The 27842-nt window shown below is 41.2% G+C and overlaps 2 protein-coding genes across 2 annotated transcripts in view; both read right to left on the bottom strand.

Annotated features, from left to right (window-relative positions):
• Positions 1-212: 212 nt before the first annotated feature.
• Positions 213-2395, bottom strand: KCNJ11 (potassium inwardly rectifying channel subfamily J member 11). The gene has a single exon (XM_083862580.1). It carries the CDS (start codon positions 2005-2007, stop codon positions 814-816), a length of 1194 nt encoding a protein of 397 aa, XP_083718706.1. The 5' UTR covers positions 2008-2395; the 3' UTR covers positions 213-813.
• A 5272-nt stretch (positions 2396-7667) lies between these two features.
• The window catches only part of ABCC8 (ATP binding cassette subfamily C member 8), a 73265-nt gene continuing 53090 nt past the window's right edge, over positions 7668-27842 (bottom strand). Inside the window, exons 24-39 of the mRNA XM_083864022.1 lie at positions 27302-27401; positions 26476-26723; positions 25771-25931; positions 24543-24612; positions 23692-23849; positions 22426-22518; positions 18253-18355; positions 16811-16924; positions 16067-16187; positions 15774-15904; positions 15135-15213; positions 14145-14253; positions 12526-12629; positions 11662-11795; positions 10277-10339; positions 7668-7840 (exon numbers count right to left, since the gene is read on the bottom strand). Of these exons, the coding sequence (XP_083720148.1) occupies positions 7703-7840; positions 10277-10339; positions 11662-11795; positions 12526-12629; positions 14145-14253; positions 15135-15213; positions 15774-15904; positions 16067-16187; positions 16811-16924; positions 18253-18355; positions 22426-22518; positions 23692-23849; positions 24543-24612; positions 25771-25931; positions 26476-26723; positions 27302-27401 (1926 nt within the window). The 3' untranslated portion in view covers positions 7668-7702. The remainder of the gene's footprint in view (positions 7841-10276; positions 10340-11661; positions 11796-12525; positions 12630-14144; positions 14254-15134; positions 15214-15773; positions 15905-16066; positions 16188-16810; positions 16925-18252; positions 18356-22425; positions 22519-23691; positions 23850-24542; positions 24613-25770; positions 25932-26475; positions 26724-27301; positions 27402-27842) is intronic.

The following is a 27842-nucleotide window of genomic DNA, read 5'->3' as shown; positions in this document are numbered from 1 at the left end:
GCTTCTCTTCATTTCAGAATTAAAATGCAGATTTTTTCCTATTTATAATTAATTTCAATTGTATATTATCTATTTACTCCTTTTACAGGCAAAGCATTGCTTACTCTCAGAAATGTACAGTACAAAAAAGTCTTCCTGAATGTTTTATTTTGGAAGTGTAAAGGCTTTTAAAATAAACAAAAGTAAATATTCAAATACATTTCATACTGCATGTGGTAGGAGTGGCTCCATACAACACAATATGGATGATGCAAATCCAGCAGTTAATTTCTTTGAGACATACAGTATAATATAGAGACACTTCCAGATCTGGTCTTGTGTCATTGCCTGACCCTTTTTTTTTATCATTTAAATCCAGCCTACTTCATTAATTATTAATATTTTATTTTGCTATATTGATTGTTCAAGTTAGGAAAAAAAAACAAAACCACCAGTTAAAAACTACGGACTTGCAAACACTGCAAGACCCTAAAAATTGCAATCTCTGAGGATAAATATACACTTAATTTTTGAGAAAATGTGTCATTACCTGCAGTTGAATCAACGCAGAATGATCGTGCAATTAAATAGTCTGAACTGAAATTTAAAGCTGCAGACCATGATTTTCCCTAGTCCCAGTTCTGCTTGAAATCTCTCACACCTTTAAAAAAATATAATTAGCTTTAGATTTCCCCACAATAAATAACACCAGAACATACCTTGTGCTACCAACCTGAATTTTTAAAAAAACAGTAAGAGGCCACCTCAGTGTTTTGAGTTCATGAGATCTTTCAGACACAAAGCCCTAAAACAGAGTTTCCCAGTGAGAAGGCATCAGGAAGGCTCTTCGCTTATGGTAAACTTGGGCTTTAGCTTGACAGACCTCTTCCTAATTGTGCCTTTAGGGGACAGCGGCATGGTGTCCATGATGCTCTTGTCCTCCTCCAGCTGCCGGGCGGTGCACGAGGGCGTGGGCACTTTCACCGTGTTGCCGAACTTGGAGTAGTCCACCGAGTACCGCCCGTCCTCCTCGGCCACGATGGGCACGAACCTCTGGCCCCAGAGGATCTCATCCGCCAGGTAGGAGGTCCTGGCCTGGGTGGTGATGCCGGTGGTCTCCACCACCCCTTCCAAGATGACGATGATCTCCAGGTCCTCGTGGTGGTGCAGGTTCGTGGGGGAGATGTCGTAGAGGGGGCTGTTCTTGTCGATGACGTGGTAGATGATGAGCGGGGACACGAGGAAGATGCTGTTGCCCCCCACGGGGTTCTCCATCTGGATGTCGATCTGGTTGAGGGGCACCACCTCCCCCTCCAGGCTGGCGGTCTTCTTCACCACCTGCATGCGGATGGTGGCACTGATGATCATGCTCTTGCGGAGGTCGCCCACGCGCAGCATGAAGCAGAGCCGGCCCTCACGCAGGGCGATCACCGCGTGCTTGCTGAAGATGAGGGTCTCGGCCCGCCGGTGCGCCTGCGACGTCTTCATGAAGATGCAGCCCAGCATGATGGCGTTGATGACCAGCCCCACGATGTTCTGCACGATCAGCACCAGGATGGCGGCCGGGCACTCCTCCGTCACCATGCGGCCCCCGAAGCCGATGGTCACCTGCACCTCGATGGAGAAGAGGAAGGCGGAGGTGAAGGAATGGATGCTGGTCACGCAGGGCACGAAGCCGCCCGCCGCCCCCTGGGCCGGGTCCCGCTGCAGGCGGGTGCTGTGGTCCAGGTCCCCGTGGGCGAAGGCGATGAGCCACCACACCATGCCGAAGAGCAGCCAGCTGCACAGGAACGACATGGTGAAGATGAGCAGCGTGTGCGGCCACTTGAGGTCCACCAGGGTGGTGAAGACGTCCTGCAGGAAGCGCCCCTGCTCGCGGATGTTCTTGTGGGCCACGTTGCAGGCGCCGTTCTTGCCCACGAAGCGCGCCCGCCTCTCCCGCGCGCGGTACCGGGCGTGATCCGGCACATCCTCGGCCAGCCGGGTCAGCACGTACTCCTCGGGGATGATCCCCTTCCTGGAGAGCATGGCTCCGCCGCCGCGCACCGCCCCGGGCAGCGGGGGGCGGGCGGAGGGGCCGGGAGCGCGGTGCGCTGTGCGCGGTGCCCGCGGCCGGGCTGCGCTGCGGGATAACGGGGGCGCGGCCGCGCCGAGCGGGGAACGGCCGCAGCGCAGCCCCGGGAGCGCTCCCGCCGCGCTGCTGGGGGCGTTTCTTTACCTTTTCACCCTCCTGGGTTTTTTTTTTTTTTTTTCTTTCTTCCCCCCCCCTCCGGAGGAAGGGTTTCGGGCCGCGGTTTGTATGTAAACATTTGGTCCAGGACGGATTTGCCGCCTCCCATTTACAGGGGCTCCTTTGTGGGATGCCGTGCCTTCATGGCGGGTGATTATTCCGGGAAATGGGGCGGGGGAGAGGGAGGGAAAGGTTTTAAAAAAGGAATTTGTAATAAAAATAATTATGATTACATTATTTGTAATAAAAATAATGATGATGACGTTGGTAATAATAACAACGACAAAACAACAACAATAATAGTAAAATAACAGCAATAATAATATATTATAATAATAATAGTAATAATGATAATAGCATTATTATATATATATACTGAAATTCACCCGCATGTCTTTCGGTAAGTAGGAGGAAAGTATTCGTCTGATAAATTGGGCAGGCAGTGGTAGGAAATTTGCTTGAAGAAGCTGAATTTTTGCTTAAAGAAGCTGAATGCAAGGATGTAATGGCTAAACAGAGACCTGGAACTAAACAGGCTCAATCCCACCTAAAATTTTGCCAGAGTTATTTAGAATAAACAAGGGGGGGGGAGGGGTGTTTGTTTTGTGTTTTGTTTTTGGAGTTTTTTGGGGGGTTTGGTTTGGTTTGGGTTTTTTTGTTTGGTTGGTTGGTTTTTTGTGGGGTTTTTGTTTTTGGTTTTTTTTTTTTTTTTTTCTGCAGAGAGGAGACCATGGAATGATGTGAGCTGGGGCTGCTCCTGAAAATGTCTACAGTTCAAACAGCAGCAAAAGTTGAAAAAAAAAATTCTTTAAAATTCTTAAAAAAAAAAAAAAAATCTGGCTGCAAGGGGTTAACCCCCAGTGACATGAACTTCCAGACAGGCATCAAAATCCTTGGAAAAGGCAACAAAGGGCGGCAGGAAGCTAGAACTTGTTTGGGATACTGGGATGTCTCTGTGGGTATAAATACATACATGGGCATGCCTATGAGGATGGAACCTCCTGACAAGATGCATTATTTAAAAATATTCTGATGTGGCTTTGCTGCTGTGTAAACAGCAGTATTCTCATTGATGTGTTTACTTCTTCTGGTTTCAGTGTTTTGTTTCTATTTCAGCTTAGGCACTAACATTGTGGATTTGCTGCAGCATCCCAGGCTATTCTGGATAAAAGCTTTTTCTTTAGTAGCAATGGATTTGTGATTATTTATTTTCTAATTGCATGGCTTGTCCATGGACTTTCCCTTTAGTTTTGGCACAAAGTGCTTTGGTGCACACTGTAAACAGCTCTTGGCACCGATTCCTTGGGCAAGGCAATTGTCCAGTTGGTGTCTGGGAATCAGCCAGTTGGGGTTGAAATTAACTTTCACCACCTATAGCTACTTAAAGCAGCCCACCTAGGGATTTGGGAATAGTAGTTTGAAGTAATCTGAGCTCTCCAAGTGGTCTTTATAGATCTTGTAATTAAATGTTTACTATTACTTTAGACTATTTCTTTTTATGTATGAATAGTGGCATGTCCTTGCACACATCAATTCCTTTTGGAGGGGTCAGTTTCCCAGTCTGGCTCATCTTTCCTGCTGCTTTGATAAATAAAGCTAGAATAGCAATAAGGTGCCCTGGCACATGGCTGCCAGGCCACTGGGCTTAGCCAAAGGTGTTCCCCCTTTCTCTACACCTGTTTCCTAGACTTTTTTTGTGTCCTTGGTGTGAATGTCACCATTAAAATTTTGGGTTGGGTTTTTTTGTTTGTTTGTTTGTTTGTTTTTTTTTTTGTAAATTTCTTTTTAAACTTTAAAAAGAAAACTCACGACCTAAAAGGATGAAGTAAATTGAAGTTTTACTTGTCAGATGTGTAGTTCTGCAGCTGATGGCAGGTCCTACTTCCAGCATTTTGCAGTGAGCATAAAGAGGCTGTACAACACTAGGCAACGCATGGACAGCATTTTACACCCTTGCAGATATTGACAAAGGGATTCAAGAGGCAGTCCTGACTTTTGTGCCATTTTTCCTCTTTTCTAACCCTGGTCTTTATTCTGTACCTTTTCCTCCAGAGGGCAGTACCTCCATAAACGTGGAATGGATAAAAACCTGTGTCGGGGGAGAGGGTTTTAGAGGAAGAGTGAATTTCTGCATCTCCTGGTGGTAGGAACGACCCAGTGAGGGGTGCTTTATGAACACACTCGCCACGCTGCCTTTAGGAATCCTGGGCTCTCTAGAACAGTGTTTCCTTGTTCCCACTTCTGTAATGGGACTGTCATTTGCTACTTCTTTTTCTTCATCTCTGAGCACTTAGGGGCTGAGATGGGATAGCAAAGAAAGTGGCTCCTGCTGAAGAATTTCTAGAGCTGTCTTTATGGATCAAGTGAGAGATACTTAAAGAAAAAAGTGACAGATCTTCTGAGTGAGCCAACGTATTTGTATTAAGAGCTGCTGAAAAGAATTGGGCTCACAGGAATGAACAACTCCACTCTGTAGTATTGAATCACAAGGGTAAGTTCTTCCACCCACAAAATAAGTTTTACGCTTCAAAACTTCCCCCCCCACCAATTTACTCTAATTTTAATGGCTATCAAACAAGATCTTATGATAACTGTCAGATTAAAATTTAGTTGTTGCCATGTTACTACTCTGCTTTGAGAAGCTGAGTAAAGCTTCAGAGGCTACACAGTGTTAGTGTGACAGAAATTAAGCCTCCTAAAGCACCTTGCAGTACAGGTAGGTAGGCAGAAGAAAAGAGATCAGAGTTGGTTATGCAAAGCCACAAAGGGAGCCATGAGCAGAGCTGGGAGGAGGGCTGATGAAGCAGCCATGCTGTGCTCCCTGGCCACGCTAAGACCAGGGAGCAAACCCTATAAACTTTTTTGTATAGTGGAAGCATTTAGACAAAGGAACAAAAACCCATTGGTTGCATCTCCATGGGCAGCCTATCCCCTAACACCTTTGGGAATGAGACAAGTCCTATCCCTCAGAAAACTGAGTCTGGCCTTGGCTTGGACTGTCTTGCAGCAATTGCAGTCCTTTGCTTAGTGATGCCTCACTGCCATACAAACACATCTGTGAGCCTGGTTTAGCAGTGACTCCTGGGCTGCCTATCCCATGGCAACAAGGTTTATTGACTTGGATAATGTCAGTGAGCCTCACACCACAGAATGATGTTCTTGGGTACAGCTTCTGTCACTGGTGAGACTCTTAATCCTCTGGAGTTAGGGGCAGAACTCCCTGGTCCCAAATAAACAAGACCAGATGAAATGTCCTGTCCAAGTGGCAGCTGAGAGCCTTCCTGTTCAGAGATATTGATTCAGCAGTGTGGTACCATTGAAAAGATGAGTAATTGTTGGATATGAATGAACTCACTCTACTCTCCTGCAATGCTACTTTGGGAAATACAAGTCCCATTTAAAATGGAAATGTACAACACTTGCACTTTTGAGTTTTAGTTCCTTAATACTGCAAGATAAAGTACAGCCTTCTCAGCAATGTGCTGCATCCTTTCGTTCCCTGCACTCCCTTCTGGGCGAGGTTGTGGTCAGAAGCTTGTGGAATAGGAGTGAGTCCAAATTGCAGTGTCAAATCCCAGGCACTTAATTAAAAGCGCAGGAAATCTCACTTCTCTGCATCTCTTTCCTTGACATTAGTATCTCTAAGAGCTCCACAGAAGGCTGCAGAGTCTCTGCAGTGTGAGTTTGAGGTGTGCTGCAGAGTGGTTTTCCTAAGCCTTTACAGGATGAGATTCTGCCTTAGAGTAGTAATGGGAAGCCAGGAGACAGCATGCCCAGTAGCTGTAGCAGAAACCTGCTCTGTGCCCTTTTGCTCCCATTTCTCCTCTCTCAGCCCCAACGGAAGCCTGGTATTCCAGAGTGAAAACACACCAATAGTTCTGCAGACATTCTTTCTTGGACACTGCCCAGCAAACAATTCCCCGGAGGAGGAGAAAGCTCGCGAGTGCCCTTTTTCTCTCTCGAAGGGTAGCAGGCAATGACAGCTCATGCCTTTCATCTGCATCACCTTACCCTACCTCCTGACTTTTACCACTGTTCATTCAACACTCTCCTCTGGTGCCACTTACCTGCCCTTCATTATTGCCCAAATAACAGCAGGGACTCTGCTCTGGAACTGGTAACACAAGCAGCAACAACAGTTCTTCATTTTCCCTGTCTCTCTGCTGGCAGTGCTAGAAGTAATGCCTTAAAATATCACACATCCCCTGAGAACACTGAGGTGTCTTTTTCTAGAAAATAAAGCTTCAAAGAACAGGTTCCAAACTAATTAAGCAGGCTAAAGAGAGAGAGAGAAAGAAAACCCCAAAAGATAAAGAGCTCTCCTAAGCACTAGAAATCCTTCAAATAAGGGATCTAAGAAAACAAAAAATGGACGTAAAGGCAAACTTGCTGTAAAAAGAATAAGTGAAAAACTTATTGGAGCCTTCCATTGGGTTATTGACATTCTAACCCTCTATTAATGAAAAAATCCCAGAATGATTGTCACAGGGCAGAGATAAGTAGCTGTCTAGGTAAATTAAGATAATTTCAGTGGTTAAAAGTTATCTTAAGCATACAGAATTTATTGGTAAGGGTCACAGTAAATCTAGAACACAGTAAATCTAGAATCTACAGAATTTATTGGTAAGGGTCACAGTAAATCTAGAAACAGCACGACAGTGGGTGAAATATGTGAAACTAGGAGATGATGAGTCAAGCTCTTGTGGCCCTGAGCTGCACTAAAAGGTTTAATGCTGTTTATTTTTCAGTCTTGGAGGGATAATTTCCAGATGAATTGGTACATCTGCACTGGTCTGGAAACAGTGTACATTGAACACTGATACTTTTATCACAGCCTGCCTCCTCTCAGCTTCTTCACAGTTTGGGAGGGAGTCTGCCTCCATCCTGCTTGGAATCAGTGTAATAGTATTCAGTGGGCAGAAAGATGGAATCAGATTGTGATTAATTTCTAGACAGTATTGAAAGAGAGTCTAAGGCACAGCTCAGGCACTATCAATAAACCACAGTATAAAAAATGTTTTATAGATTTTATATTTAGATATTAAAGCTTTACAGAGTCATTTGATTGAAAGAGATACAAGCTTTTGAGAGATACCTTTGGTATATAATTTTTCCTTCTGCATTTAGTCAGTCATGAACATTATCTACAGTAGGGCCATGACACATAAAAAATAAGGTTAATAAATGATGGGAGAAGTTGAGAGGTACATAAAAACTCCATGCTGGTTAAGTTTGTTTAATGTGTACCCTGTTGTAGTTCACCCATGTAGTTTTTTTAACTATATTTCATAATTCTTTGGCAGCAAAGAAAAGTAGTAGTATACAAAAAAGGTAAAGTACACAGATAATTCATTAATGCTTCAGATGGAAAAAATGGCTCATTTTATTAAAAAAGGAAAAGCTCAATTTATTATGAAATAATATTTATTTACAGGTATTTTACATTTTTAGAAAATAATAAATTTGTATTCTAAAATGCTTTATTTATTTTTATTACTTATCTGCTTGTACAAAAGAAGCAAAGACACTGTCTTCTTGTTCTAGCAGAACCTCAGGCTTGTCATATTCCAAAATAACCCCTCTCTTCATTACAATAACCAAATCTGAATTGAGGATCGTGTGCACACGGTGCTGAAAAACAAATAAACAAAATGTCAGGTCAGCATATCTCTCTATTCAATATATTCCAGGATAAGAGAGACTTCCACAAATTAATTTTCTTATGCAGTTCAAGTTTGATTAAGGCTATTTATCCTACTTTTCCTCCTAATTTCTGTGTAAATACTGCAGATAAATATACAGACCAAGAGCCAGGTGGATACTCAAGTACCTAAAAAACACACAGGTACTTGTGTGAATATGAAGAGCCCTTTAGAATGTCCCCAGCCCAGAGTCCTGCTACCAAGTACAGCCAAAAGAAGGCAGCCAGGCAGAGCAGGAACTGGGCAACTGAGTGTGGAACTGCCTATGGGAAGTTGGGAATTCTCCCAGTCCTGGGTTACATGTGGGTCTGGGGTGGTTCCTGAGCTTGCTGTGGTTTGTCTATTTAAAAAGCTGATCTAGTCAGTTTTACAAGACTTGGGCTATGTCTTCTCTTGAGCTTTCACAATCATTTTGCATCCATCTCTGGAAAAGACTTTTCCATATTTCCTTCCCACTACATGAACAAATACCCCCCCTCTTCTTGTATTCTCTGGGCCATGTTGCTCAGTTTTATCTGATGCCCCTTGTAGCCTTGCAGACCTCTCACATGTCCTTACATTGTCCTTCTCCCAGACAGAAGAGCCCCAGCCTGCTCCACTCCAGGAGCAAATCCAACACCTCCAAAATCATCCTGTACTTCTCAACATTTTTCAGTTGTAGTATGTTGTTCTGGGCATAAAGACACTGGAACTACACACAATATTCAAGGTATGTGTGAACTATGTTTTTTGAGTTCAGCCTTGTTTCTAATAATATTTTTTATTTCTTTATCCATACCACATTTTTCTATCCTAACTCAAGCATTACCTAAATAAATAGTATGCATTGTTTCCATCTTCTTTTTAAATAAAAGGCTTCAGTAATTTCCATAATCCCTGTCAGATTCAATCTCCTTTGCTGCTTCTTTTAGGTTATTTCCCCTCACCATTTATTTTTGGGTTAGGTTTGTGCAAGCCTCTTCATATTGACAGAATTCCACTTTTTAATGTTAACTGTAACCAGCTGGGATTTTTTGGATCTGCATTTCCCCTGCAGGGATATTTAATCTCAGAATATTATTGGTTGCTGTTACACCCTTGCTCTTCACCCATAAGGTTCCTAATCAAGTCTTGGGCATCCTCAGTATCAAAACAGCTCTTGTATTTCCTTCTCTGGCTTTCCTATTTATATTTTCCATAAAATAATCACTGATGGCATCTACAAATCTCCTGTCTTCTGCAGTTTCTATGACATTTATCCAGTCCACAGGCAGGGGACTGAAATATCACATTCCACCTGAATTTGCTGCCCTTGTCTGATCTGTCTCAGTGTAACACAATCAGTGCTGCCACCCTGGAAACTGTGAGTAACATAGAAGATAACAGAGAGCCAGTACTATAACTCCAACTATTACTATTCTTCCTAAACAGAAATTAGAAAGGTATAGCTTTTTCTGGGAAAAAAACCCCACCAAAACCAACACAAAACAAAACCACATTTCAAACCAACAACACAAAAAAAACCCCCAAAAAACCAAAACCCCTACCCATGCCCAAACCCCTTATGTTTTGTTTCTACTACGGAATGTTTTGAATTTTGAAACAAACCCACCTGCTGTAAACCACATTTACAATTGGAAGTAAACAAAAACATTCAAATTGAGTTTATTCCAAGATGCTGCTTGTTTGAACGGTGCAGTTTAAAACTCACTAAGGGAGTAAAAGAATAATAAAGCTTTTTCAGCCTGTCCCCAAACAAACTGAAAAAGATACATAAATGCTGAATACAAGCTGTATTCAGCAAATTTGAATTTTTATGAAGAGAAATCAGGAAATGTCATTGTTATAATTCCTTTGGTTTTTTATAATGACACACTGGATGAACACAGTAAGATACATCAGGTCTTCTATTACACATTTGCTAGGTGAAAACAAATGATGCTCAGAGATTCCTGAGCATAGACTTCTTGTGCTGGATTTTTAAACGTAAGGAAGCACACTGACTTCATTTCACCTGCCTGAAATACGTGTATTTATTTGTTCTTAGTTAAATGGTTATTTTAGTTTGATGAAACTTATTCTTATATTTCACAGCAAAGTATATGGCATTTTAAATTAGCTTAAAACAGGAAACAGAAGATAGAGAGCAGACTTAGATTATGTAATTTTAGAGGTAATTTGACTTAGCATCATGCAACACATTTAAGAAGCTACTCTTATGAAATTAAGTAAGAAATTTCAAAATGGAAAAGAAAGCTTAGATTTAAACACCACTTAAAGAAAGAGATTAATGAAATGAGCACGTTTATTAACACTGAGAAGAAGTGACTGATGGGGCATTTCTGATCCTTGTTTGCATTAGAACAGCAGCAGGGACTGTACTCACCGCTATTGTAACCACAGTACGGTCAGCAAACGCAGTCATCACCACCTTCTGGAGGATGTTCTCCTAGGGAAGGAAACACATTTGGGGCTTTTCAAACAACACAAGTTGCATGATAGACACAGACACTAAGAAGGCTTAAGTAACCACTGACTATCCCATGTTGTTATTTATTGTCCATTGCAGAAGTGAAAAATTAGCTACATGTCTGAACTAAGCCAGAGCCTGGTATCTCCTGCCATTCCCACTGCCTAAGGGGTTCATCAGACACCAGAGCTGTGCTCTAGCCCCAAACTTCTGCTATCCTGGCCTCAGTTTTACAGTGAGGAAATCCAAGGTGAATTCTGGGTGCTGCCAGGCTGCCTATGCCGGCGCCTCTGTGGCGTGTCCTTCACCCCACTGCAAGGCCAGGAATGTTCCAGCACAATGGGGACATCTAACACCAAGGGGTGGCAGGGACAAGCAAGGGACTGTGCAGTACCTGGCATATTTAACAGTGGAGATGATATTTAAGATGGCCTTTACATACATAGCTCTCACTCAACAAGTACTCATCCCTTGCTATTTAGGAGAGGCGTTGCTGCATTCCAAACTGCCTGGAAGTGTCACGAGCACAGATACCTTCATTTGCTGTTAGCTGCTCTTTGCAGAAGTATTTCAAAGGAGAGACTCTATCCTCAATGCATCAAAATTCAAAATGTGTTTTAAGTGGGCTGTGTGCACTATAGTTCCCTTACTGAAGCTCAAACACTAATATTTTACTAAACTAAAAATTGTAACTGTTCTAACAAACCCCTCCAATTCTGTTCTTTACTTACAGTGGAAAGAAAACTGAAATATTTCCTGTAACAACATAACAGATGAAAAAATGTACTATTCTATTTGGCTAAAACCCAGTCACTGCACTGTTACTGAGTGCTTAAACATCTGCCTAGAAATTCCAGGCAATTAATGCAATAATCCAATATGTCTTTTCTGTCTGTGTTTATTTCCTTGACTCTACTTTCTAGCCTTCTAACTTCCTGACTTGTCCTGCCAGCCATGCTGGGAAAATTTGTCACTTACCAATTCACCTGTCATTGACCATCCCAGCTGACCTTCCCAAGCTTTGTTTACTCTAGAAATACCCACTGCCAATTAAAATGACACTTCATTTTCATAATGCAATCAGTTCTGGAATAACTATTCCATCCCTAGTAAAATGGTTTAAAAATAAAACGGTTTAGATTTGTTAGCAGTGACTCACAACTACCTGGGCTTGTAAATATGTCTGCACTAAATATGGTGTAAGCATACTACAGCATGGACAGAATTGCTTTCCACCTTTTTCTTCACATACCAGTTGTCTCCTGCTTAAGGAAAAGAAATCAGAAGCACTTCAAACTCACTGTTGCCATGTCAATAGACGCTGTGGCTTCATCCATGATGAAGATGCTCGTTTTCCTCACAAAAGCCCTTGCTAGGCAGAAGAGTTGTCTTTGGCCCTGGCTGAAGTTTTCACCCCCTTCTGTGACTATTGCATCTGGAAGTGATACAGCAAAATCAGTACGGTCAGATCAGAATAGAGCATATACTTGGAAAATAATGTCTCACTTTCAGCATGAAGTAGTATTTCCTGGGCCTACAGCTGCTCTTGACACAGTTTTGTCTGCTTATTTCCAGTGTTCAAAACAACCAGTACTTTTGTCTCACTATATTCTCTGTATCTGCTAGACTGAGCTGAGGATGTCCAAGAGTGAGTTTCTCTGAAACATGTGCAGTCTAGGACACTGCAGCCCCAGTCAAACCAGCATCCCTCATTTCTTCACCCTAGGGCTGTATAACTTACCATCTTAAGGGGGTTTAGTGGCGTCTTTGTTTTTTTTAGGTGTTTGGTAGTGATTTTTTTGTCCTGCATGGCCAAAGCTTTAGAAATCTGCCTCCATTTGGAAAAACCAAAACAATGTGCTCTAGCTAACACCTGACTTGTTGACTGCTTATTTGAATTCACAAGACCAATAAACCTCAGTGCTTCAAAACAAAGACATACTGAAATAAAGTAATTTTACCATTGATTTGAAAAGAAAGAAGATTCTGGCCCTCAGGCACAGTTGGTAAAGGATTTATACAGATATACAACATTTGCCTGCAGGCACTTTTTGTCACCTTCCACAAACTTTAAAAGCTCATTGTTCTACCCTTCCAACAAGTAAGAGTGAAGCAGGAATATTGTGAATGCTGGAAACAATATTCTCAAAAAGAAGTCTCATTACCTAGGCCCCCAGGTAGTGCCTTCACCACATGCTTGAGCTGTGCTATTTCCAGTGCTTCCCAGAGCATGCTGTCAGTGCACTTCTTCTCTGGGTCCAAGTTAAACCTGCAGCGTGGGCAATTCAAAAACATCAGTCAAGAGAAACTACAATGGATTTCTTCTTTTACTGTGCTTAGAAACAAACCTGCAGATAATCAGAATCACTGAAGATCTGGGCCTGATTCTGATCTATCATTGCTATAAATTCATTGAATTTCCTAGACTTAATCAATGTTTATGATAATGTGATTAAGATGAAAATTTGACTCTCCATTGAGCAGAAAGGGAAAAGCTTCCTATTTTGTGGACATCTTTATGGATTCGGAATTTATTTTGTTCTCTATAAACTAAAGAAATCTCACGCTTTACTAGAAAAAGCTGTGACTATACTCAGTTTAAATTAACATTCAATTTTAACAAAGGCCAAAATTCTACCCTCCCTCCTTTTAAATACATCTCTTTGTTCTTCATTTCTATAGAAATGTTAACAGAATAATCAAGCTTTATACTGCATTATGAAATTCAAGAATTCAAAAAAACTCGGATTTATGAACAGATTAACATTATTTTAGCTTGCTGTGGCCCAGAAGTGACAGAAACAAATGTGAATCTCACATCATATTACATTAGCATATAGAATGACAATAAAAGATTCAATGGTGCATAACACTATCTTTACATTTTACTCCTGCTGTGTGAGTTGTGAAAATTCGATGCTGGCCTAAATGCATTTGTAAATAGATAAATTCATAAAACAAAGGGATACAATCACATCATCTTCTGATGTGAATGAATCATGGTCTATTCTGGCATGTCCTGAAGCCTGTATCCGTTTCAGTGAATTTTAATCACTTGTAGAAACTAAAACTGCAGGTGATGTAACTGTGAACTGAGGATTGTACTGTTTCTTCCTAAGGTAAATGGCACAGACACAGGGAAGGACATTTGTTGGAAACTGCAACTTTTGGCCATTGTTTCTACTGCATCATCTTCTCAGAGAAGTAGGAAGAGAACACAAAAAAACCCCAACCCAACAAAAAGAGCTAAGGCATTTGGTGCTGCAGATGAAATGGCTCAGAAGAAACACAGATAGAGACTCCAGGATAAAATGGCCCAGTGTCTCAGTACTTCTCATGTTGTTCTTTTGCTTTATTTCTGTCTGCAGTAATTTTTTAGTCTACATTTTTTACATCTCATATTTTAAGGCAGAAAGATGAAAACAGATGTAGGAGAAAGAAGGTTTCAAGAAATGCTGGGTGGTCATGGGTATTTGATCAGTGAACTAAACCAATTAGTAAATCCTGGAGGAATAAATATTGGCTTTCTCTGCTTGCCAGGCATGGAGTGTCTTCTGCCAACAGTGTCCTGTTCGGGCTCAGGCACACGGAAAGGTTAATCTGGCAGGGGTGAATTAAAAGTACAGACAGAAGGCAGTGATCCTTCCTATTCCAGCTGAGGAGACTGGAATTGAACAGCTTGGTATGAAAATCATTATATAGTACAATTATAATATATAATTCATGTTGTATAACATATAAGCAACGACATGGATTTTATTTATTGCTGGTGCTTAATACTTGCCTGATTGTCCCACTGAATAAAATGGGATCTTGGAGGATGATGGACAGCCTGGATCTCAACGTCTGTAAGGGCAGCTTTGCAATATCTATACCATCAATGATAATCCTCCCTATTCAAAAGAAAGAGGACAGTGTGTTTATTGTGCCACACAGCTGCTGACACAGACATGGCTCACTTCCAGGCTGAAAGGCAGTACAGCAGGAACAGGCCTTGTACCACATACCCCTTTCTTCACTAAAGAAACATGCTTTGATTAAAAAGCAAGCACAGCCTCCTCGAGACTAAACTAAACTGGAAAGCATACAGAGTGTAACCTGAAGTATCTTAGGAATGGTTAGATACACTACTTAACTGTTTGACCAGTATACTTCTATCAAACAAAGCTCAGACATTACTTCAATCAGGGATTAATTACCAGGGGCAACAATCCTTTCAGAAAGTCAAATTACTGTTGAGCACTATGAAATCTTATCTCTGAGTACAACTGTCTGTCTCTGCATAGGGGCTCTGTGGGTGATGTGGCTGGGAAACAGGCTGACATCTTTTTGAGATGCACCCTGTGAGGCATATGGACACGGCACACAGAGCAGGAAATATGGCAGGAAATTCCAGGGCAGCAGGCCAAGCTGCAACTCCCAGTTGCTGAGTTTTCTGGGCCTAGTGGATCCTATCTGTCCCTTGTGCACAAATCCTTCATTACATTTGAACACCTTGCCCTTTTATGCTTTGCTGCTGCTGTTGTGTTTTAACAGCACAAAAGGCTGTCGTCTGTCACTCTTGGATTTTTGCTTCTATCAAGCAGAATTTTTATTGATCTGCCTTACAAATAGCACAGCTGTTAGGTGACAGATGATATCAGCTTTAAACAGGGCCAGAGAGCGTGTCCTGCAGATTTCAAAATCACACTTCAGAGCTGCTGCTGTTAAGGGAAAGACTACCAAATAACCTTCAGGAGCTAAGCTTGAGTGACACATAAAAGTGTTACCTTACCCTCAAAGGTGTCAACCATTCTGAAAAATGCAAGAGAGAAAGAGGATTTTCCACTGCCTGTTCGGCCGCAGATCCCAATCTGTGACACAGAAAGCAGATGAACATCAGGCAGTGAAAATACAGGAAATGGGTAACATCTGTACTTGACACTTCAGATGAGAGGGTGGTGGAGCTGTTCTGATTCACATGATCCTCTTCGCACCCTGACAGATCAGTCAAACTGAACTAGCCACTACAGAAATGCTGGGTTCACTTTTTGTCTTGTAGGGGTCTGAGCATTTAAGGATAAATCTAGGCCAGTTCTGTAACAGGAACAACAGGAGAGTGGTAATGAGGGGAATAAAGACAAGAGAGTCATGTGAGAAGGATGAAAAGTAGGTCTAGCACTCTAAGGGCTCACTGTCACTTTTTTTGGCACTGTGTGCTGACAGGAGGGCAAATGGGAAACTGAGAGGTGGGTGTTTGCCTCAATACACAAGCAAAGAATCTCCCAGACTCCTTTCCAGTGCACTACATTCTTTGAGAGGAAAAAAAAATCATCTGTAATTCAGTCATCAAAACGTCCTGTGGTATGTTTTAACTCTGATTTATGTGATGTGCTAGTCTAAAGAGCTTCTGAGAACCACTGCAGTCCTTTACCTTTTGTCCTGGTGAGATGTGGGCATTGACATGTTTTAGCACTGGCTTTAAGTTGCTGTCGTATCGGACACTGAGGTTCTGGATTTGGATCTCTCCTCGGTCTGGCCAGTTCTGGGGAATCTGTGAGGAAGCTGTACCAACAAGCACAGGGGGAAAAAAACCCCAACATCAACCCTCTTATAATAAATTAGTTGGTTCATTAGATGATTTACTAAATTTTTCATAGCAACACACTGCAAAGTCATTAAAATTTCAGCAAGCTCTTTCCGCATGCTGCACAAAACTGCACTTACAAAGGAGCCCTTCGTAATTTTCAGCTTCTGTTTTGAGAAGGCCATTGATTCTTTTCACTGCCCCCAGCTGGATCTCCATGTCAGCCAGGTTACGAACCATCCAATTCAGATAGTTAGACACCTGATGTAAAGCAAATACAAGACTGAATCCCAGATTTTTAGTGGTTTCCATCATTTGACCAGCATGCAGTTATATTCCTACACAGGAATGCCTCAGTAAGTGGAAGTTGTGAATGCACTGGATGGTACAACACCAACAGGGAGGCAACAATGACTAAAGGTTAAATTTCCTAACTGCAGTGCACATGTACTTTGGTACTATGGAGTACTGATCTACACCAACAGAAAAGAGGGTGGGGAGACAAAAGAGACAAGTGAAAAGACAATTTTGGTAACTTAAGTTTGGACAATCTAGAATGACATACTAGGGCATAATTACAACTGATGCACTGAAAATGTATTCTTCACAATGCAAGACAATATAAAAATTATGATGCAACTTGTCCATGTTTCGTTGACATATCTGAACTAACACCTCGATGAGATTCGATCTCAAAGCTGAAGAAGGCATACACTCAAATATGTCAACCATCACATGTGAACTGAAGTAAACACATGGTTTCAGTGATGTTACAGTACCCACTATAGATGTACAGACACCTTCAATCTTCCTGTTCATCTTTGTGCCCTGAGGAATTACAAAAAAATGTTTGGGAGAGACAGAAAGGATCCTGAGATTCTTACCATAAGAGCATAGGTTAGTCCCAAGCCTACAAGTCCTGAAGTGATTTTACTATACAGGCAACTGGTAATAGAAGTGACAGCTGCTATGAGTACCACACATGCTCCAATGTACTCCTGAAGGAATATGAATAAGCTCCATCATTATAAGTCTACAAAGGGTTAAAACGTTCTCATAACTTTGCATACCAAATAACAAACCCATTGCACAGTTTTGAAACACAGGCAGAAAACCCCATGGAACTCCATACAGACTACCTAGGAACCCATTCTTACTGCTTTTAGCAGGGCTGTGCTGGGGAAGTCAACCCAGATACCTTAAGCATGTAATGGAGGTGGCTGAAATCATGCAGCTGATGTTACCTGGGATGGTGGGGGAATGCTCATGTATCCCATCTCTGTGGCTGATGATGAACTGCTGGGAGGCTCTGCTGTTGCTGCTGAGTTCCTGCCATCCATAACTGCTCAAACAAGCCTTTCTTGCACAGCACACACCTATTACCTTAAGGGCCTTTTTCTGCTTTAATTTAAATCACTGGTGATTTGACTTCCCACAGACAATTCTTTGAGTAAAACTGTGTAACAGACTAGAAAACAAACTCTGTAGGAGGGAAATTGTCATTTGTCTGTGTTTGAACTGTTTAGTGATATAGGCATTGATCAGAATTAGGGACTTCAGGTGGTCTACGTCTGAATATATAATAGGGTAGTAATATTTTATTCAAGTCATACCCAATACCTGAACTAAATTAGCAAAAGGTACCAGTTAAGGAGGAGCCCAATATGGGGCTATAAAGTGCGACATGAAAAATGAATTAATGTACATTTAGCACATCTAAAAGAAGCCCATGTTACCAGAACAGCATTACTACACATGCATTTCCAATTGTGGTATAACATTCCACAACATAAAACTCCTTGACTTTCTTCTTAGAGAATTATTTTTAATAAAGCATTTCTCATGCCAGACCACTTCATTGAGCAGAAAACAGGCCACTGAATAGCTTTGGTGTTCTTCAGATGACCCCAAAACAGACTCAAACTTATCTACATCCTTCTGCTCATTAGGAAAGCTTCCGAGACACTGAAATGTTCCTAGGGACCCACAAGGCAGAGGCTGCTGACACTGACTGACATGGTCCCACAATGACACGCTGGCTGGCGGCACAGCTCAGCTAGCTCTGATCACTTCTCACACACAGAGGAACCAATGCAACTCGTGAAAACTATTCCTGTCTTGGAAAAACAGCTGCAGGCCACCAGGAAAATTCATACCACATTCAGTGTCCAGGATGGCTTGGGCACGTGCTCATCACAAGCAGAGAGAATAGAGAGCAAAGGTATAGCTTTGAGAGGAGGCTGGAAAACTGTTGGATGCCTCATCAAATTACTTGGAACAAAGTCAAAAATGCCTTGTGTACACCCAACAAAAATGATGTACTTGCCATGCGAACTTCCAGCCAGCGATTGGCTGCTGTGAGGAAAAGGGAGGCAATGTTGTTGGAATCTGTGTATTCAAGAAGCTTTTGTCGGAATTTGGCTTCATACCTAAAAAAAGGAAACAAAAAAAAGAAAGGAAGAAAGGAGGAAAGCAAGAGGAAAGGAGAATAAAAGGAGTCAGGCCTTGGGTTCTCAGAAAAATACAAAGTAAAATTTAATTTCTGGGATATGTGCTTATGGACAGGTTGGCATAGGGTGTAAATCAGCTTATCAATAATTCAGAGTGACATCATTTGTAGCCATGTATTAGACACAGGCAAAGTGTATTTGTGCAGTATCTTGAGAAGTAATTTACGGATATTATTGCATTGATTATTGTATTGAAATTCTGTGGGACTTCCAGATCCCACTGGGCATTTTATAAATGTATTTTATGACATGGTAATTGAGAAAGAGAGAGAAATATAAACCTAAAATATTTAAAATATGTATGAGAAAAATAATACATGTGTGTACTTGTGAAAAGAAGCGTTAATGCTGCAGAATTCAGTTTTTCTCAATCATATAAGCTCAGGTTTTAAAATTTATAGTAGTGTAGTGCCTAGAAATCGTAACAATTTAAAAAGTATTAACTCAAAGAACTCCCCATTATAGTAGCACCTACATTAAGCAAATGTATTGGTCCTTATCATTAAACAAATGGAGCACTTTGGAAAACAGAAGTCCAAGTACACGGCACAACAAAGAACATTAGATTGGAAAGAACTATTTCCCTTTCCCCAAGGAATTAGCCACAGTACACAAAACAGGATGAGTCACAAATAAGCCTGCTTACAGTTTGTTATAGTGAATTTGCACCCATTCACCCGAATAGCTGCACCAATGAAATATGCCATGAATTCAGCAGGTATGGGAGATGATTCACTGCTGGGGTCTTGGCAAGTGTGCAAGTCAGCCAGTCACCCCTTTTAGCTGGGCATATATAATTGCATAGTTGTAAATTAAAGTGATGTCAATAACCAAGTGTATCAACAATTACAGCTAATAACGCACAAGCCTGGCACAAAAGTATTTTCCAGGGCAGTGATATAAGCTCAAAGGCCTGAAGATTTAGTTTAAGCACCCAAATCTTGTCTTTCCCCCCCTTTTATTACATAATCAAGTTTAATACACTTGATCTCCTCCTATGAAACTTTACCTTATCCTTTATTATTAATAATCAGCGACAAGCACTGATCATTTATAAACTCAGCTCTCCCAATACTGATATGGAAGAATGCCTATGTATGAAATACATGGCTTATAGAAGCTTACAAATTTGTGCACTGCAGAGTACCTTAATCCTTCTGCTGAGCACAGTGAAATAATGACTTTACATAAAAAGTTCGTGATTTTGGCAAAAAGAAATAATTCAGCTATCCACAACTTAGCCATGTGCCAAGATATGAGACATGTCTACTGTGTGCAGTGGGGAATTGTGGAATGGCTTGGATCAGAAGGGACCTTTAAGATCATCTCATTCCAACTCCTGCCATGGGCAGAAACATCAGTCACCAGACCAGGCTGCTCAGAGCCCCATCCAGCCTGGCCTTGCACACTGCTAGGGATGAGACATCCACAGCTTCTCTGGGCAACCTGTGCCATGGCCTCACCACCCTCACAGAAAAGAATTTCCTCCTAACATCTAATCTGAACCTACTCTCTTTTCAGTCTGAAGCCATTCTCCTTGTCCTGTCATTACACACCTTTGTAAATAGTCTCTCTCATCCTTCTCACAGGTTCTCTTTGGGTACTGGAAGGCCACAATCAGGTCACCCCAAAACCTTCTTTTCTCCAGGCTGAACAAACCCAACTCCCAGCCTTTACTCACAGGTGCTTCATCTCTAATCAACTCGGTGGCCTCCTCTGGACTCACCCAAACAGCTCCATGTCCTTCCTGTGCTGTGACCCCAGAGCTGGAGGCAGCAGGTGAGGTCTCACCAGAGCAGCGCAGAGGGGCAGAATCCCCTCCCTGCCTTGCTGCCCATGATCTGGGCTGGCTGGGAGCTCGTTGGTGTGTTTGCACAACAGGGTGGTTGTTTCTGAAAACAGGCATTAGTGTCACCATGTCAGAGCTGGGGAGCCCTTCCTTTCCTCAGGGCTCACAGCCCTCAGTGCCTCACCATACACAGACGTGGCCATGCTGCTTCTGGAACCAATACAGTCACATTTAACTCTCCTATCTCTATACCATGAGGAATTGTGTGACAGATATGCCTCAGAGAATGTGAGCTATGCATCATGAGTCAGTCATGCATATGCACGTGGAACAGGGATGCAAAGTTACCACAGCTGCTGGATTGACGCAAAAATATCAGAATTTCTCTTCAGGAGGTGTTCCCAGATTACCAGGTCTTTAAGAACACAGACAAGTCTTTGCAGAATCTTTCACAATTTTTTTTGACGGTTTAACACAAATGCTATATGAAGTATCAAAATAAACTATAAATCAGGCCAGGGCTTCTGCTCGAGGTGTTTTTGTAGCTGCAGCAGTAGCTGTCTTTCTGAGCTGCACAGATTTTTTTGTACATTTCTTTCCATATGCATTCTGAATAAATCCAGGACGGAGAGTAACCAGGGGTAAGGACACTTCAGGAACAACTGGCACCTCCTAACAGAATGAATTCCTGAATTAGTGTTATTTTTAGGGATGCTCACGCTAGCAAGTCTGAACTCCACTCCTGCTAATATGTTAGGCAGCTGAAAAGCTCCACAGTCCTAAAAATAACTGGGTTAGCAGCTGAGGCAGGAGGCTGGCAGACAGATGGAACACAGAACTCACTGAACACACATGGCTGGCTGGGTCAGAGACACATCACTTACTGCAGCATTTAAGAAAAAGGAGGCATCAAACACAATTCTTTGACAGAGGAATTAATTCCAAAGAGAAGAGAAGAATCAAGAGGGAATGTTCTGACAGACAAAGTATTAGCTAGATGGCATTGAATGATGCTTTCTGTATCAACACCAGAAGATATAAAGCCGAAATGCTTCAAAGATCCTCTGGCTCAAGTAAAAGAATATAGGAAGGAGAAAAGCAGAAATTAAACAAAAAATTGATTTTTCTGCAAATTGAACATGGGCATAACTACAAACTAGAGAACACTGTTAGCACTTAATGAATTAAATAGTCAATAACAGTAATTAATGGAAAACAATAAGCTGCTCTACCACTCTTGGGTAAGCTGCCTTCAGGCAAAAAGAAACAAACTCTTAAATTGGTTGCTCTTTCTTTAATCTATTTATAACCTATTTAAAATAATTTAAGTTACTTTTGTGCATTACTTCTATTATTAAATTACAATTTTGGGTTAGAAGGAATAAATAAACACTACTGTTTCAAGGATAGAAGGGTAACAGAATAATTAAGTGACAAAATACGTAGACATCATCTAGATAAGATTCTAGTGGAAAAGTTGACCGTGTTAGAGTCAACTGGGAAAAGACAAGAATAGCCCTAGTGCAGGGCAAGCAGCTGGTAAGCTCAGCAGTGGTTTTATTGGTACCTCTGAGGTATCAGCATGACTGCCAGTTTTCTAACACACACACAGAGCCCAGGCACGTTATCAGGTATTCCTGGGCTGCTCTCCTGGGAGCTTATGTGGATGGAAAAACAAACCAAAACAGACAAGGAAACACTTTGTCTCCAGCTTGTGCATTTCCAAAATCAGTGTAAACACCTACACTTTCAGCTAGCAACCCGAAAAGCAATGTAGGGTGCTGCTGCAGCCTCTGAAGTCACCAGCACACACAGCTTATCTGACCAGGCCATAAACACAGATTATTCTGTACCAAGTTGGTGCGTATTAGTTCTGTCATGGAAACTGTCCAAGCCCATTGTCTGCCACACCACACGCTGTGGTAATTGTGGGCTAATTTACCTTCTTAAATCACATTTGCCCTCAAGTTCATTTTTCAGGCTGCATGAAAGTGTCTGCACAGCAACCACAGGGCAGATGACCCACACGAGCTTGTTCTTTTTACAGACACTCCTCTACATACAAAATGCTTAAACTTCTTCAATGTTTGACATCTCCCCTTGCCCATATTGTAAGAACTCTGGATTTTCCAGGCAGAATAGTTCAAGACATAACATTACCTCACTTTTGAATATCTAGGTTTCTTAAAAAAACCTGTACCTGAAGGCTCGGATGGTGGTAAGACCTTCAACAGTCTCTGAAAAATGGGAGAGTAATGGTAGCTGAGTGCTGTCATCCAGCTGCTGCAGGTCCCTGGAGAGGGTTATGAAAAGAATTTTGTAAAAACAGTTTTGTTTGTAGTTATTCTCTTGAATCTGGCCCAGGGAGTGCAAAGAAATAGCATCGCAATAGTCATATACATAAGGTCCACGCAGATTGCAAAGCAGTGCTGCAGGGGAATGAATTCCCCAGGAGGATTTTTCTTTTAACATTTAACTAGCTGGAGTTCTGAATGGGTCTTTTCCCTTCACTGCCTTCCCTCCTTTCTCTGATATTCCTTTTTCTTGCACTCAATTTTTAAATTGATTTAAACACCATTCTGTCTCTGTATTGAATATCAATTTAATGGAATGCTGCAAATAGGAGCTCAAGTTGAGCAAAGTGCACCCCCAGATAACAGCACAACTTCTCACTGAGCCAACAGTATCTCATGCACTCAGTAAATGAGAATCTGCACTCATTATTAGGTTGCATTTCTCAATGTCATATTTAGTCTTCATATCAGTAAAAGCACATGTAGGGTGAAATCTATTTAGTCTCAATTTCTCCCAGCAGGAAGTAAATTGGTCACAGACTCTCTCTCAATCTGTGCATATATGAGGGGATGTGTATATTTTTGCATTGCTACAAACATTTCACGAGAGGGAAACTATCATCTTAGGAGGAGTAAGGTCTCAGATACAATTAAATTTTAATATTTTTAAAAACTAGAAGGCACCTAGAAAGGAGAGGAGGCTTGTGCATACTGAATCCTTAATGGCTAGCAGTACCACAATGGTTATACTGCAGTCTGCATCCTCTCCTTGACTTAATGTATTTCCAGTTTCACCCGGGCAGGCAGACTTCAGTTTCCCTGTCCTGTCACCACATTTTCTCGGACATACCCAGCACACAGCCCTCAGGGGAAGACAGAAACCAGTTGGGTTTTTTGTGTCCTGTGAACCCCAAAACTTTTGCTCATGCACAAACACCCTGCTCATGCCTCCCAGAAGTCCTGCTTGAAGAGCTGTCGACAAAGGCACTTGTAAAATGACACGTTTCCACTGTAGTGGATTTGTCCCACTTGCAGACAGTGCCACAGCCTTGACAGGACCAAATTTAAACACAAAGCTTCCCTGCAGTGCAAAATTCTGCAGTGCAGAAATATCACTCCTGCACTGCAGGATGTATTTCCACGGCCAGAATGGTGATGCTGTGTGCCCTTACCGGGATGCCACTCGGAAGTACTTCTGGATGAAGTAGCACATGATTGCCAGGGGAACCAGGGCAATGAGGAACATGGGTGTGACGTACGAGATCACGGCAAGGGCAGACACACACAGCAAGGTGGAACGGCTCAAGCACTCCAGGGTAGCTGGAATGTGCTGCACAGAGGAGAAAAAAGGACACAGAATCTTCCATAACATGCCAAGTTGAAAAACTTAAACACTTAAAACACAACTTCATTTTCCTTTTTCCGCTTCCTCAAACATTTTATTTCTCGTGTACTTTAAGCATTTTAAGCACACAGGTCTGCTACTGAATTTACCACTGGGTTTTGGGGACATCTGAAGGGATTTCTGTGGGGCTGCTTCACATCTGCATTGTGGAACACAATCTTCATGTCAGAGGATTACAGATGGGATGTGATAGATGATTTTAGCATCTGCATAAATCCTATGAACTGGCAGGGCAGTCTGGGGTAAGTAATGGTACTTTGAATTTCAGTCATTTCTATTCCGAAAAATAGCATTTGCTTTTTTCTCATTTCATTTCCTCAAATGAATGTGTTTACCCACTTACAAAAAAAGTAGATACTCTTTAATTTGGGGATATCACTACCGATCTTATTTTGCTTCCTTTTTCTGTACAGGACATCTTAGCAAAATAAATGCTTTTTCAATGTGCATGTAAGATGAGGAACTTGTTCAGAATCGAGAAAATCATGATACAAACTGATACAGTCAAAATTACAGTTCATCTGTAAGCTTCATCCAGATAAGTCTGTAATAAATTAAACCCCACTTTTTCAGGTTAAGATAGGATAACTTGAGAGCTCAAAAACATTTAATCAGTACCTGGTCGATGGTATTGCAGTCAGCTGAAAATCTGTTCAATATACTTCCCAGAGGTGTTGTTTCAAAAAACCTAAAATGGTACAAGGAATGCCAAAGTTTACAATACTGATGTTAGAACTGATTCATGTACTTAAGCTAGGTACTACATCACAGAAACAAGCAAATAAATTGAGAGCCATAGTAAAAAATCTCATTTTCCCCAGTACCTGTGGCTTTCCAATTAAATGGAAATGTCTTGAATTTACAACCATAAGCATGAACCCACAATCACTTAGAACCCTACAGCTGCACGCATCTCCTCAGCTCCCTCTACTGCCTAAGCCATGGACATCACATGGTTACACTTGAAAAAAATCCTTTCAGATTTTAATTTGAGGCGACTTCAATTCATGAAAAATTCAAAAGAAGTTAAATTAAAAAGTCTTGCATCTTTCTGGGAACAGAAAATTGTAACAAGAACAACTACTATTGGAATAATATATTAAAAGATATTTGGATATGCAAAATGCACACTACATTATTCTTCTGGTACTATTAGCTGGTCCGTAACTCATGTGGAACCTGAAGTCTAATTTCATCCTGGAAAAAAAAATAATCTAAAAATGTCTCAGGTTTTTCATATGTGTGTTTTTCCACGATTTCTGGATCAAATATAGTTAGCTTAAAATTAAGAAGTTTTTTTTCCTAGAGCTGCAAGTTTGAATCAAGCTACACCTTTCCTTTCACACATAGGAAAAACTTATGGAGGAGAACCAAGGCTTTTGCTGGAACAACGAACATCCCAGTGTACTCTAATGATGCCTATAATGACACTTGTCTAAGCTCATTACCTCTCCTAGACTTGCACAATCACTGCCTGACAGTAAATATTTCCAGTGATTAACATAATGAAGCCTGCTATGAATTATCCGTAACACATATTGATCAATAATTGTGTTTTCTCCCTAATTAAAAACTGCAAAGAGAAATCAAACATGCAAGGAAGTAAATCTCTGAAGTCACAGTTGGGCAGGAGAGTAATTTGACTTGTGCCTAGGAACTCAAGCAGCCTGGTTACCATTTTCAAAAAGTACTCAGTAACTTGACACCTGTGATTTTTCATTGATATCTTAAAAAAAATTATGCAATGCACAATAATTTCTTAGTAAAAACTGTACTTAGGAGACTGTCTGGAAGTAAAGAAGCCAAAATAACTATAATAAATTTTCTATTACAATCAAAGAAATACCTCATTGGAGCCAAAATAATTTTATTTAGTAAAGAAGAGTGTAGCTTTTTGGTGACTTTCAAGCCAGTCCACTCCACTGCTATTGATGTGACAAGACATAATACGATGCCAAGGCAGCAAAGAACGCTGAAAACTTTTGAATATGGAGAATGGTCAAATTCCTAAGAAACAAAGAGCAACACAATTATTCACTTTAAATTATGTTTAAAAATTCTTATAAACAGGCAAGCACAAGAGTGAAAAAAATGTCAGAGTATATCCTTTTTGCTCCCTAAATTAAACTGTCCATGATTTTCACCCAACTTAAATCATAATTTATTATCCTTTGGAGAGGGAAAGGTTTGCATGAAAATAAACAATAAATCAGAAATTTAAAATCACAGAATACCATAAAAAGCCTAGGCTGCTGTGAGAATGCAAAACTGCAGGGAAAACAAAAGAGAACTCTGATATCAAAATTGCTTTAGAAACCCAGCTTTGCATATATCAGTTTGGTGACTAAAATACAATAAATCTAGCAAAAGGAGAACAACACACCAAACTTAACTTCATTTTACTGCACTGTGTATGCAAAAATGCCTTGAGCTTCAAAACACTCTTTTATAGAAAAATAACACACTGCATACAAATCTTGGAGCAGAGGTTGGCAGTGGGAGAACAGCCCCAGTTAAATCACAGGAGGAAGGTGAAGAAGGCAGTGCCTACCGTGCACTGGGAGCAGTTTTTTGCCTCGGGCTCTATCTTGATGGAGATGGCATCCTCAGTCCAGAGGGCCAGGCAGAAGTCGATGGCCACCATCACCGTGTGCTTCAGCAGCTGGGACAGGAGCAGCAGGGGCAGCAGGAGGATCCCTGCTGCACTCAGGTATTTGCCACAGGCTCTCCAGGGCATCTTGGCTCTCTGGTGCAGCACTGAAGACAGGTTGTCTTCGTCATCACTCTCTGTTACTTCTTCTGCAAGGTGAAAGAGAAACATATATCAAAGGGACTGGTGAGTGGTGGCTACAAACAGGTCTTAACATCCAGGTTTAGGCGTGATTTTAAGGTCAAAGTACCTGCTCAGTATCAACCTGCTAAACTTAATAGTAATGCACACTAAAAAGATGCAAAAACTCTCAGCACTTGGTGATCAATATCTGAAACCATGTTTTTGCAAAGTGAAAGCACTGGCTGGGTAAAAATCAATTGTAATCTTTTTCCTATGTAAAACCTTGAGCAAATATGTTTAGCCGTTGACAGGTGAAGTTCACCCAACATACTGTTTAATATTATTCTTCATTCATTATTAAATCATATTTGCATATAACAAAAACCCTCAAAAGTCTGGAGGAAGTGATGACTTGTGAATGCTTGCAATCATTCTAGTCCAGAGGTCAAAGCGACAAAGCAACAAAGAAACAGCACTCATAAATCATGACCCACATGAAAAATGTTATGTTCTCTTGCCAGTTTGAATGATGTTAATTCATTCTAATATAATTTAACTGTGCAACAGTAATGTACTGGCAGTGGGCTCAAAGGGTGCCATTTACCTTCATCCTCTTCATCATCTTTCAGCAATGCTTCCCGGGAATACATTGTCCTCCGGAGATTCGTTCTTTCCAGAACAGGGTTTTCCTCAATAGTTGTTTCCTGAAAAAGGGACATTCATGTGTTTTCAGCCAGAGAATCAGTACAAAAGAATTGCTACTTGTGATAAAATTGTTTCCACTCAGTGAAAAATAGAAGTAAGAATCTCACAGCAGGCAGCCGTGACTGATTTGCTACCTCTGTGTGAAATCAAAAGACATAAATTAAATATCTAACATTCATTTCAGGCTGTCAATCCCAACCTTCTTGGAATCTTAACTTGGACAGTTATCCCAAAATTAATAAGAGCTAAGATCAATATCTCATTCTTCTTTTGTTATAAGTATGAAAGACAAGACATCTTTATTATTTATGGAACTCGATATAGGCATAACCTGAAAAGTTTCCACCCAAGGCAATAAGTAAATTCAGGCATATCTATAAAACCAGTTGCCACTATTAGCAAAGGTTTTCCTGAAATGGCCATATTTATATTTCTTGGGT

The sequence above is a fragment of the Zosterops lateralis genome, assembly GCF_965231275.1.
Source record: "Zosterops lateralis genome assembly, chromosome: 6".
Lineage (NCBI taxonomy): Eukaryota > Metazoa > Chordata > Aves > Passeriformes > Zosteropidae > Zosterops > Zosterops lateralis.
The sequence above is the reverse complement of the archived record's forward strand: the minus strand, read 5'-3'. Positions and strand labels throughout refer to the sequence as shown.